Here is a 14171-nt window from a genome sequence, read left to right as displayed (position 1 = left end):
TTTTTTCCATCTTAACACCATTCTTTTTCATACACCACAGTGTCACTCCTTGACTCCTTCCTCCAAATAGTTCCCAGGCCCAGTTTTTATTTTCCCCTCTTCGAAGTAGTAAAATTATTTTACTACTTTCCCCTACTTCTAACCTGGTTTCTTCCGAATCTCCTAGAGGACAGCCTGTAGTTATACTGTTGCATGCATGAATATGGCATTCATCGGACTGCTAACAACTGCACACAGGTAAGTGGGAGTGGAAAGCAAAGCAATAAGGTTTCCAGTCACAGCAACCTATAGAAATGTCAAAGCTCAAGAACAGCAGCAGCCAGAAAACAGGGACAACGACGGAGAAGGGGAAGGGCCACCTACACTTACAGCAAATTGAAGCTGCCATGTAAGCGTAAAATAAGTTCATATACACTAGTTGTCCACTTATTATCTTTTCTGTGAAAGGGCGCAGCCAGAGGGTGCCAAACAGGTGTGCTGATCCCATCCCACACTCTGTGGGCAGGAGCACGTGAGCTGTGTCCATACTCTAAGCCAAACGAAGCCACGTGAGAAGCAGCAGTACCATTAGCTTGCGTCTGGCCCTCCACTATGCTCCAAGATAGCCAGAAAATTTGAAGGCAAGGCAAACACATACACACATACAAGCAGGCTGAGAGTGAAAATGATGGTAGGACAATGGCACAACAGGCAGATAGAGTACTGAAAAGCAGGGCTGGCTTGCGCCTCTCCATGCAGGGAAACAGTGAGAAATCAAACAAGCACTATACCTCTTAGCTATGCTTCAGGCTTCCAGCCTTGCACACTCTGAACATTAAATGGCTCAATCTGGAACACCTTCCAGGCTACCAAAGTGCTATTCAAACCCTCTTTTCCCTGTAACTCTGAAAGGCTAGCACAGTACTTGCTTTTCGTGCACCCTTCACAATGCTACCAAAATAGCAGCTTCAGGTAATGCCTCTTCCTGACATTCATAGTTCCCCAAGCAGCAGCTGACTTCATGTAAGCAATGAAACACTTCCATTTACAGCCCAGGCTCCTGACTAACAGTGGCAAGAATTGACAAGAACTGGCCATTTCTCCCCGCTCTCCCCAGTGCTGCCGTGATGGCCAATACCATTTGAACACCTCTTGATACAGGTATCAGAAGCTGGAGAGCTGCACCACGAAACAGAAGGCTACATCACAGGCAAGAATACTATTACGAATGCTCTGATGGTACCAGTATGACAAATGTAGATTTGCCTGAGATTAACCTACTGCTTTGGAACTCTATCTATAGCAAACTGATTTTTCACCTTGCTTTAATTTACTACTCCAGAGTAATAAACTAATATGCTTCAAATACTGAACTAGGAAATAAACAAGAAGCGATGCAAGAGAAGGAACAGTTTCTCAGAAGGCAGCATTTTATACAGCTTCACTGGAGTTTGATTACGCTCCACTCAAAATAACATTTCAAAATCACAAAATAAATCTAAATAGATATCAGTACATTCATTTGACACGTACAAGTCAGTAAAAAGATAAGCTATTCAAGAACAAATGAGGGTTTTGGAAATCCATATTGCATAGAAGAGCTATGGCTGAACAAAACAGTATTATAACTTGAAAAAAAACACACAACCAACCAAAAATATCACTCTACACAAGCAGGTATAGCAGCTGGCCTTAAAGGTGAAGTATATGTTGTGCAAATACAGCAAGTCATCTTTAAATGTTCTGTTTTTCACCACCCAAATGAAACAAACAAATCCATCTGTGTCAATGAATAAAAAAAAAAAAAAAAACACATAAATGTTACTCGTATGTGAAAGTCATTTCTATTACTACTAAAACCTTGCCTTTACTAACACTGTGCCTAAACTTCCTGATTAAAAAATGGCTTATATAAATGTACAGAAGCACTGCTGCACTGTGCATTGTCTATAAAGCCTTCCCTGCGCCCCTCCTCCCTTCACTTTATACCCAGTGAAGTGTGCCTGAGAACAACAGGGAACCCTTGGAATTGGTCAATATTGATTGATTAGTGAACTGTACTGAGCAAGCCAAATAGGATCAGGATGTTTACAGGTGTTCTTTAGGTAGACATTAATTGCACTGCACTAACAAGATGGGCTTCTTTCTGTTAAGGATGCTACTAACAAATAATACAGACAAGAAATCAACTGCAAGGCTTACTGAATAAGGAAAGCAGTAAAATATGTTTTTCTGATCAAGGAAGTACTTCAAATAAATTCAGCTCTCTAGTATATCGACAAGTTAAAAAGGAAACAAATATCAGTCAACATTTGGGGCCAAGGTCTGTATGAAGACTGAAGTTTCTAAGGAAGAAAAAAAAATTCTCTCAGTCACCTTAAATGAAACATATCTATCCCATCATATAAAGAAACGTAAAAGGAGGAGAGAATCAGAATTTCTTAGCAGCCCCAAACACAGATCCAAGTTTTTGCAACTTATTTCGCAACGTAATGACCCAGATAAGCTTTCAATGATCAAACTTTAAAACCACTACCTTCCTGAACTGCATCTGCCAATCCATGGACTAGCTAATAAATTCTCTTGTGCACAGTTGCTCTGACCTATTACCTTTATACGGGACACGGGAGCCACACAGCAGCAAAACCTTGAAAAGTCAGTTCTCAACTGCTCAGTGGACTGGTAAACTTTGTTAGCCTATTAGAAGAGAGAGACCCAGAAGGCATTCTGTTTGAATGTCACCCTTCTGTTGTGCAAAACAGCAAGTTGGTGCATCGTGTATGGATCAGCATCTTCATGGAAGAGCTCATGAACCCAGAACGTGTTAAGAGTTCTCCTGCTACTTGCCAAGCTCTGGTCTTTCCAATGCCTCAAGAAACAGCCAGCTCTCAACAGACACTGCACCTTGGTTAACTTTTGTTTGACAGTATCTGTACACATCCCCATAAATTTATTCATGGGTTGGTGGTTTCATTTCTACAGGAGAAAAATTCAGGTTTAAGTGAAGTAAAAGGCCAAAAGTCTCATCTATATGACCTCTACATTACAGCTTTCCTTCCTGAGCCACATTCATATGAAATCTATATTAAAACACAAATTTCATGACCTCATGGCTCCCCTCTCTCATTTATACACTTCATAAACACTTACGTTGGTCCTGTGCTGAAATTCATTTTGGGTCATGCAGGTGACACAAAAGCTATTTCCTTTCTGTACAAGGCAGAACTTACGTAGCATATAACTGACCTTCCAGATCAAAACAAATACTCAACATTATTTGCACAGGAAAATTAAAGTTGCACACAAATCTAAGGGTGTAATTTTCATAGTTCTTTCAGGTTCCCTAGGGGTTTATACGACCCCTGTACTCTCCCACACCACCAGGTCTCACAGTCTCCATCAGCTGCACCAGCATAACAACTCTTTTTACAGCTGCACAATGAACTGGGTTAAGGAACTGACCCATGCTGCATACCTTCTCCCCCCACCCCAGCCCTTAGGTTATTATTTTTAATCCATACCAGTTCCCTGACCTGACTTACTGCACAGCCACATGCACATCAGAGCAACTGGGAGGTGGCAGCAACATGAAAATGCCTCTGGCTATGTTGGGCACGGGAATGAGCAGCCAGAGATCTTCTGCATAAAACCCATATAAAAGAAATTCCCGTGAAAGTGTGGCCTAAGATTACTTGTCAACACACTTCCTCCCATCTTCATTGCCTTTCATGGTGTATGTTCTCTATTCTGAAATAATCGTGCAGTCTTTCACCAGGAACCCCAAAACGTGAGCCTAAACCAGAATACATAATGTTTTACTGTTCAGGACTGTTTCGTTTCTTTTTCTTTTTTTTTTTCCCCCAAAGAGTAGTGAATTTAATTTTATTCTTTAAAATGGGGCAACATCCAGCCATTTCTTAATCCACTGAGTGGTCCATCTGTCAAATCTGTGTCTCTCCATTTTAGAGACAAGGATGTCATGTGGGACAGTGTCAAATGCCTTGCACAAGTCCAGGAAAATGACATCCATTGCTTTACCCACGTCAACCAGAACTGTAGCTTTGTCATAGCAGGCCACTAAATTAGTCAGGCATGACTTGTCCCTAGTGAAGCCATGTTGGCTGTTACCAACCACTTGGTTATTTTTTTATGTGCCTCATTTTATAGTCTCAAAGCATCCTTTTCCAATCCCTTTTCTTAATGTTAAAGGGAATTTGAGGCAACAGAGGAAGGTATGTTCTCATCTACTATACGTGTAAAGTGATACGTAATTTCTGCAAAGTAAAAAATTAATTTCTGCAATACTTTTCACTGTAAAAACTAAACTTTACTATTAGTCTGGTTTGCAAATGTGAAGAACATCTTTAGATATTTAATCTGTTCTCCTTTAGTCATGCTAGATGACAAGTGCAACTAAGGACTTCCCCTACTACCATTAATTTATTTTCCTCAGATTTCTAGAAAACCAATTAAAAAAAATTAGCACACATCCAATCTGGGCATATTATCCATCTGAGAGATCGGAAATAAGATGTCCATCTCAGCACATCACTATTGTCCACTATAATTGAGACATTCTTTAAATTGCATTTGTATCCAGGACGGTAACAGCCCTTACATTAAAAAAGCCCTTCATTAAGTGGCTCCCCATCACACAGCCCATTACAGGCTCTCATGCCCTGGCCCTGCATAGCCTCAGAATAATGCTGTTTTCAACAGGCAAACCAAACAGGGTAAATAAACTATCTTCTCTATCTGAGGGTAAAAACATCAGTAAATGTATCATTAATATGGATAAAACCACCCCTTCGCGCATCCCCAGTGATATAAGACAGTACTAGTCTTTAAGACTTCTGCAAAACGAAGCTATTCACACATAATGAATAGCCCCCTAAAATAATTGGCAAAAATCCATAGCCAAAATTGGATTTCATCTTAGTAGCATTCTCTAATTTCTATCTTCTATAGCATAATTTATAAAAATCATACACCTTAAAACACAGTGCATGGTCTAAAGGGTTTGCTTCAACATACAAAAGACCTCTTTCTTCAGAGGTACAAATACCAACTTCGACTTCGTTTGTCAACATGCCTACAAAAGTATAACACTTGGTCACCAACCTTGCCCCACACCAAACACAAATCCACAGTTGTGGAACCATTTATACATAAGGATCAGCTCACTAGTCTTGGACCGTTCAACCTAGAATGACGTCAGGAGAATGGGGTGTATTTTATTTAAAAGTATTTACAAAACCTGAATGGGTTGGAGCAGGTGAATAGGAATTGGCTTTGCCCACTTCCTGTTACAGTACAAGAGGCCAACGTATATCAACACAAGTCATGCGCGTGTCCAAAACACGTAAAAGCAGTTGTGTCTTCCCATGATTTGTAGCAAATGTTGGCACTCCGTTATAGGACACAGCACATAGAAGTCCTCAAGTTGCCCACAGAAAGACAAAGCTGACGGGAAAAACATGAATTCATTGAAAAGATTGTGAATAAATGGTTGAGTAAATTCCTAAAGGCCAAACAGCTGGAAACTGGGAGAGCATTCAGGGCATGATCACCACTCATTTGTCCTACCTCTGCATTCTTCCCTAGGCAACTGCTAATGGCTGCTCTCAAAAGCAGCAGACCTTTAGCTTGATCTAGCACAGTCCCTTTTATAAGCTCTTAGAAACCTAATGTTGGAAAACACCTGATGTCCAAAGTTTTAATAAGTAATCCAGAGGTTTTATCATGTAAGCAATTTTATCATGTTCAAACAATTTACAAGTTGGTGTTTAAAGCTGTACACAAGCACCTGCTCTAAATGTTCACTTTGTTTCAAAATTAATCATTATGTACTGCATTTGCTTTTCCCATAACAGAAGACGAGTGGCTTGTGCCTTTGCTCATAATTTGATAAATACAATGTAGGTCAGTACAAAAAAAAAATTCTAAAGTTGCATTAATTACTCAGAGGTAATTACGCTTGCCTTACCAATAGTGTTTACTATTGCTATACCTGCAAAATCATTTCCATTAGGACACGTTTTCACATTTTCACACACTCCATGTGCCACAAAGTCTGAAATTTCCCTTGATTTATCGTTCTCCAAAGCACAACACTGAGTTAAACGCCTCCATTGAATCAAAAGTAAAACATGAACTTAATTGTCATTTTTTTCCCTTCTAATTTTCGTGTGTCCTTTTATCTCTCTCTCTCTGTTTTTTTTAATAGGACTTTCTGAGGCTACTGAAGACTAAAAATTGACGTTCGAAAATTGAGTATAACCCTTCATGACTACAACAATTCTGGGTGAATCTGGTAAAGTTAGAGCCATAAAAGCCATATGCTCAGCACAAAGGAATTATCTTTTTAACACACTGGTGAACAGTGCTCCTTCTGAGACAAAGCTGTACTGGAACATGTATTCCCCTCACTAAAGCCAAGGCCAGCACATTGTATTGGATTCCAAAGATGTAAGAGACAAGGGCTCCAAACACTACAAAGGGCATCCATGGAGAGAATGTCAACACATACATTAAGGAGCTTTGCGCCTAGCTGAAGGATTGTAGAGCCTGAGAATCACAGAATCACAGAATGGTTTGGGTTGGAAGGGACCTCAAAGATCATCTAGTTCCAAGCCCCCTGCCATGGGCAGGGAAATCCTCCACTACACCAGGTTGCCCAAAGCCTCATCCAACCTGGCCTTGAACACTTCCAGGGATGGGGCAGCCACAACTTCTCTGGGAAACCTGTTCCACTGCCTCACCACCCTCAGAGGGAAAAATTTCTTTCTTATATCCATTCTAAATCTCCTCTCTTTCATTTTAAAGCCATTACTCCTTGTCCTATCACTACAAGCCCTTGTAAAAAGTCCCTCTCCAGCTTTCCTGTAGGCCCCCTTTAGGTACTAGAAAGCTGCAATAAGATCACCCAGGAGCCTGCTCTTCTCCACGCTGAACAGCCCCAACTCTCTCAGGCTGTCTCCATAGCAGAGGTGTTCCAGCCCTCGGATCATCTTCGTGGCCCTCCTCTGGACTCATTCCAGCAGCTCCATGTCCTTCTTGTGTTGGGGACTCCAGAGCTGAACACAGTATTCCAGGTGGGGTCTCACGAGAGCAGAGTAGAGGGGCAGAATCACCTCCCTCGACCTGCTGACCACGCTTCCTTGGATGCAGCCCAGGATGTGGTTGGCTTTCTGGGCTGCCAGCGCACATTGCCGGCACATGTTGAGCATCTCGTCAGCCATCACCTCCAAGTCCTTCTCTGTGCTGCTCTCAATCCATTCTCTGCCCAGTTTGTATTTGTGCTTGGGATTGCCCTGACCCACGTGCAGGACCTTGCACTTGGCGTTGTTGAACTTCATGAGGTTCTCACAGGCCCACCAAGAAGAGATGGAGAGAAAACAGTTCCTACCCTAGGCACTTCAGTTTCTGCACTGCTCAACTTTTCTGGGCACCTCTTCTCTCCTCTCATTCTCTGACTGAAGAGGAAAAAGTAGGCTGACTCATGTCCCTAGGAGATCTCTGGCTTCTACAGGATAGAAAATCCAGCGTTTTTCAAACTGAAAACAGTAGTGGTTTAATTTTACCTTCGCCTTCATTACTACATCTTATGCTACGTGGATAACATCTTCACGAGCAGTGGACTGCTTTCTAACCTACGGTTTCAACAGTAATCAGGCAGGTTCAGCAACATTAGAAAACGACATGGCAGATGATTGCACACAGTTATGTCCCTCCTGCTGTTGCTAGACCTTCTTGCTTTTCTACTTCCTGCAGATGCACTGGAGGAATTCAGTGCTTGTCTTAGAACTGTGTTACATTCTTAGACTTAGTTTAAAATCATGCTGCTTCAAATACTAAAGAGCTATGGTATTTAGATGAAGCATAGATCTTCAGAAGCTGAAGACTGAACTTAAGGGCAGCTCATCAGATGAGACCGCTCACTTTTAGTCTGGATCGTAATTACCAAACATCAAACTTTCAAAGAGTGGTTCAAGAAGCATAGATTTCTAACCAAAGGAAGGAAAAATTCGTAATTGGAGCTTCTTCTCTATCTGTTTTGGACTATCTCTGAAACATTCCTTTATTCTTCTATATTTTATTGAGCAGTCACGATTTCACATACAGATGTGAAAAAAGAACTTCCTCCAGAAGAGTCCATATGTTGCAGAATTGAACAGAAATTAGGTGTCAGAGAACACTGTGTCATTTAGCTCTAAAAACTAAGGATGACAGGTATGTTATTTGGGAGAAGCAAGAAGCAACTATCTTGTCATTTAGATTCATTCAAAATACAATTCCTCGAATTGCTTTCTGCCTATACAAAGTGTGCCTGAAGTCTGAGAATACCAAATTTTTTACAAAATGGTGCTTTCATCACAATTAAAATACCACCACCACTTTAACAAACCATGTAGACTCCAAAAAAAACCCACAAACTGAACAGTAACTGATTTCTGCCTTCCCAGTGGAGATGTTATTTTGAATTTTTTAACAAGACCATCTGCATGATGAATGTCGAGGCTTCGGGGCTTAAATTTACTCTTCCATATGCAGACTTGAAGCACTAAGCAGTCCATTAGGTAAAGCATGGATCTTGCTTAATTAACCTATTTTGTAAGGCACGGGAATGGCCAGCTTCTCATAGAAGTGACTACAAAGCATGGGGAACCCAGCTAGTTAACAGTTAAGAAGTAAAATTATGTACACTAACCATCATTAATAATGTACAATATATAAAAAGCAGGGGAAGGAATGGTGCAGAGGTTAGGTTTCTTCTGTGTGGCAACATTTCCCACTCCTTCTCCACACATACCTCACTTCACAAAACCTTTTAGATGCAAACAAAATAGCCATGACCTTTTTTCCTCCTCTGCATGATTAATTACTTAATGTACTATTAATTGGAAAATGTAGCTGAATTTCAAATGCTTTTCATTTTCTCAGCATATCATGCTGTCTGGGAAGCGTCGATTAAGCTGTTCATCAAAGGTGAGCAGGCAAGGTCATGTAGGCTGTACCTCTTCAGTTATTCATTACCTGTCCTAAATAGTAATTAACAACGGCAATATTTCCATAAATCAAAGCTTTTCTGATTACTTTCAGATGATGAGCGGTTAGGGGGAGAGGAGGGAAGGAATCAGCGTATGTTTTTTTGCATGTATCCTTTTTTTCACCACTTGTTCTAATGCATACTTGAGTAATTCAATCAATACATTAGCTGTCATTTAAGATGCAGAACTTCACTGCAAGTCAACAGACATCCCATGCAGAATAAAGAAGAGGTTATGGCTTCCTTTCTCCTTTCCCTGTCGCCCCTAACTTTAAAAGGAGATTTGATCTAAGAAGGTTTCTCAATTACCAAGATTGACTTGATTGAATACTCAAGGCCATATTCAGTGAGGCTCTGAGTTTCTCAAGAAAGAAGCTTATCCCTTCAGTGTATGTGGGGTTCTCACCTTGAGGCATCTCGGGCGGCAAATAGTGAGGCTCTTGAGCACTGACATGCACCCAGTCGAAGTCATCGTACAAGTCTTGGTGGTAGTCGCAGGGTCCAGGACCATCGTCGAACGTACATCCTCCTAAGGGAGAAACTTGTTATTAGTTTATTTAAAAGCAGAGCTCTTCCAAGAGTCAAGCAGAGGTGTTTCTCCTGGGTACACCACGACTACAGAGCCCATGCAGCCTGTGGCACCATCCACAGGCTTGCCTGCAGAAAGCTAAAACCCACAAGCAGCTCATCCATCAGCATTCCCCTCTCTTTTTGAAACACCTCTGCTTCACACAGCCAATTTACCCCAAGAGCATCTTCTGTCAGAGCAGGAGATCACACGCTGAGAGACAGGGCCCAAGTGAAACCTTGCCTAGTATCTGCATGACAAAAAGCAACTGGCTATCCAAAGCAGGGGGGAAACAGAAAATAATGGACTAGGTTCAAAAAGTAAAGGCGTAAATCAACAACTCCAATGCACTGAAAGTTGAAGTAGTCCCAATGCCAATAACAAGGATAAATAGTGTGCACAAAAGAAAAAAACTCATACAAAATAATTAAAATTACTTAGAAATGAAATAATTGCTGCAGAATAAATTGGATAATCTTGTTTTATTAAATCAATCTAGCGTGGCAGAACACTAAAGTCAGTTTTTAAGGGTCACAGAAACAACAGATATGAAAATTTTAAAACAAAAGTTGTCAGGAGAAGTGACAGTGAGAGAGAAGAACAAGAATATAAAAGATGGGGGGGGGGGAAGCAAAAAAAAAATCCTGTGTAGCACAGTAATGTCTGTTCTGTCTCACTCAGTAAGTTTTTTATTACATTCTTCACTCAACGCAATTAAGTAGAGTGGGAAAAAGAAGAAAACACAATGATCATGGGAAGAGAACATGCTTTGAAACAGAAGAAACACAGGAATCAAAAGAAACTGGCTGACGAAAAAGTAAAGCATAAGCAAAGCAAATATAGATGTAACGTATATAACTTTGCAGTATCTTATCCCCATTCATGATACACAGCCTTTGAGTTTGCTCCTCCTGCTCAAAAATAAAAAGCAAGACCAGGAGAGAGTGAAAGAGAAAACACAGTGCATTCATCTTTATTCAAGCAATATTATTTAATCCAGAAAAGAAGTTAGATAAGAACTCAAGATTATAAACAACAACTGGAAATCAGAGGAGATATTTCTTGCATCCTCTTCTCTCTGTCCTCAGTAGTTAGGGCATATCAATCCAATTAACCAATTTACAATAAAAATTCCTCTTGTTAAGAAGACACCTCTAGAATAACAGGAGCATCTGTGACGACTTCATTCTCTGACTTTTTGAATACAAAATATGGGAAAAATATTGCAGGTCCCAAGAACAAACAAAAAAAAATCCTTATTATGGTAAATTCTAGTGTCGGTGTACGATGAGTCACCGCCACCCCATCAACAGCAAACACCCTCCCATGCCTGCCAGGCTCTCACCAGCCCACACTACACCCCAGAGAACAGGATGGAGGTGGGAAAGGGGAAGAATGAGGACCATGAAGAACTACAGTCTACGCTCCTTTCTGCCCTCTGTACAAGACATACATGGCCTGGAACTAAGACTGGCCAGTGAATAAGGAAAGGAGGACTGGACATGTATGTCACCAAATTGAGGATAAAAATATTTTTAACCTACCCGAAATGGAGTATTCAAATGTCACATAACAGGCAGAGAGAGTGCAAAAACAGCGCTCATTATCTGGGAAAGGAGAAGTCTCTTTTACTAAATTTCATCCGAAAATCTAAACTATGTCCCAAACTGAGATTATATTTCATCTTTGGCAAGAAACAACTCAAATAATTTCCACAGGCCTGCATAAATATTTGTCATTTTTAATAAATGACAAAACAGTCTAAGTTTTAGCTAATTCTACTTCACCTAAGATCACTTGTTAACCAGTACTTTGGCTGGCAAGGACAACATCAGGAGAGAAAGAAACCTCTACGCTGCACAGAAATTCATGCTAAATCCTTGTACCATAAAAGCTTAAAACTTCGTATTCAGCTCCATGTTACCAAAACCTTCTCAAACGTTACCCTGTGACAACATAAGCACAGCAACAACCACCACCAAACATTTCATACTCAGTACTAAGTTGGTTACTACATCAGTGTCACTCTCAAAGACTGCAAGGCGCAAGAAGAAATATTTCTGCATCAAAGAAACATTTATGCCTTTAAAAGTCCGAGTCCAATGCCCTATTACCACTGAGAGACTTTTCTAATTAACACCTATCATGATAAAGCCAGAAAGGCTTAGAACATAAATCCTGGTCTTTGATTTAACTTACAATACACTGCTATGATGACTCTCCAGCAAAAACGTGCATTTCCTTCGACATTTAATTGATAAATGGATAGCAGTTCCCCTTAAAGGGAAGTTATCACTGTCTGCTGTCCCAGCACCAAAATGACACATGGCTTTGAAGCACATGCCCGTGGGGCACCCATTACCCTTTTTAACGGTTTAAGTGCCCTCAGTACATAAATTTAAACTACCTATGAATCTTGTGGAATCATTTGGAAGATGAATGTCCTTAATTGCTCATCTTTGTGCCCACTATTAATTTTAGTTATCAGAGTTCTGATTAGCAGTAACGACGAGCCTGTTCATACACAGCAAGCAATCCAAACCCTGTGCGCAGCACATCACTGCTGCATCCACAGAACAAGCCAATGTCCATTTATCGCATAGACACAAAGAAAGTTTATCAGGACGGATTATCAACCCACTGCAAAATCCACGCTGTAGTAACTGCCTAAACCCACAGCATCCGCTCATGGAGCGCACCTCCTCCTCTTACCAACAGATCGTGACGTTTCAAGGCAAGTAAAGTAAAAGCCAATGCTGCAGCACTTTATCCAGTACAACACGACGAGACAGATTAAGCATTTTCAACCCCCTGCAGACTGTTCCTTATGACCTAAAGCATGAGCAAATTTGGATCTGCTCTTCTCTGTTTTAACTGTTCTCCTGTTTTAACTGCTGTTTTGGTAACTCTGGGTACTAAGAGGCAAACCTAGCATGAAATGCTGCGTGGAAAACACAAGAAGAGACAATGGGCAGGTGAAACCTGCAGTAATCTACTTTGTTTCCAGTCATTTGTTCAAACCTTTACACATTTTAAAATCAATCTTTAACTACTCAACATAAAACCACATCTAACAGAAGCACCTGATCTTGCAGTACTTAAATCCACCTTTACCTTAGATTTCTAATACCATGCTTCAGGAAAAGGCAGCAGTAGGGATCAAAGCAAAACACCAGACTGGTCTGACCTCCACAGCCTGATATGGGCCTGGGGACTGGCACGCCAGGCATCCAGCACCTCCTCCCTTCCAATGCAGCTGCCATCGGGACATGGCCCAGAAGGGCCAGATGGGGACAAGCAGCACGCTCTGCCGGGGACCGCGCCAACCAGTGCCACGACTTGCCACATCTGCAGTGGTGGCAGTGCCCGTCAAGCAAGCCTCAAAAATCACTTGAACAGAAAGAAAAATCAGGTAGTCCATCAGAAACAATCACCCTATCGGCAACTGGAATCGTAAGCTAGGATGACAGAAGGAATCTTGAAGTCTGGATGGTTATTTTGCCAAACTGGTAACAGCATTTTGAGTCAATCCAATTCATTCAGTTGCTGAGGAAGTATTTGGGAAACCACAGAAACTAAGTAAATCAACAATTCACTTTTTCCATTGTATTTTCCCATAAGCTTCACTAAGTTATTAACTTCAGCTTAAACACACCTAGAACTCTCACACAGTCCTCTTCAACATCCTTCTAAAAGGAAGTGATAAATCATGCTAGCCTCATAAAAGTGTTCTGACTACACGTCCATTTTCATTTATGAAAGATAAGGAATCTTAAATGTTCATTATAAAAAGAAAGATATTAATATCCCACACTGAACTCTCAGAAAAGAAATTAAAGCTCTGCTAAATAACAAGGTCTTTAAGACTAACCTAAATTTAATCTTAAAATTGATCTTTAAATCCTAAAGATTAATCTAAATTTAATAAAGATCATATAGTCAAGGTTTACACATCACCTATAAAAAGCTATTTAAAGATACTTGAATTTAAAGACAAAGTACATTTTTTAATGTTACCATGTTATTTCCTTAGCAGCAACACTCAGCACTGTCACTGCTCTGTGATTTTTATTTCTCCTATATTCTTTCATGCCAACCCAGGAGAGAAGAGCTGAATTGGTTTTTTTCCCTGCCAGGTTAAAAAATAAATAAGCTATAGACTACGAGAAGCATGTATCAGTAACTCCCACTGATAAATGATGTCCACCACAACTTTACAGCCGTCTCTCACCTCATCAGCTCAGGACAGAAAGGAAAACTGATTCAGATTTTGAACTAATGATCTTTATCTAACAATTCCAGTGTTCTCACTACACTTCCTACAGATCATGTCGCTTTTACTATTTAGAATAGTCGGTTGCACATCAATAGTACATGAAATTTAAGATATTCCTAATGTTTATTATGAGTAGCATTATGAATAGGGATGCTGTACTGAAGATCTTTTGACTTCTAAATAAAAGAAACTACTCCCACATATCACCTAGAAATTCTGTATGTCAGTTTTCATATTTTATTTGACCTTAACAACTCCAGTGCCCTTTAAAATATACTCAGAAAAGCAACAGTAAAAAA

The 14171-nt window shown here is 40.4% G+C and overlaps 1 protein-coding gene across 1 annotated transcript in view; it reads right to left on the bottom strand.

Moving 5' to 3' along the window:
• The window catches only part of PTPRK (protein tyrosine phosphatase receptor type K), a 439897-nt gene that overhangs the window by 331420 nt on the left and 94306 nt on the right, over nt 1-14171 (bottom strand). Inside the window, exon 2 of the mRNA XM_086631964.1 lies at nt 9435-9557. Within this exon, the coding sequence (XP_086488090.1) occupies nt 9435-9557 (123 nt within the window). The remainder of the gene's footprint in view (nt 1-9434; nt 9558-14171) is intronic.

Source organism: Tauraco erythrolophus, chromosome 2 (assembly GCF_009769465.1).
Source record: "Tauraco erythrolophus isolate bTauEry1 chromosome 2, bTauEry1.pri, whole genome shotgun sequence".
NCBI lineage: Eukaryota > Metazoa > Chordata > Aves > Musophagiformes > Musophagidae > Tauraco > Tauraco erythrolophus.
The sequence above is the reverse complement of the archived record's forward strand: the minus strand, read 5'-3'. Positions and strand labels throughout refer to the sequence as shown.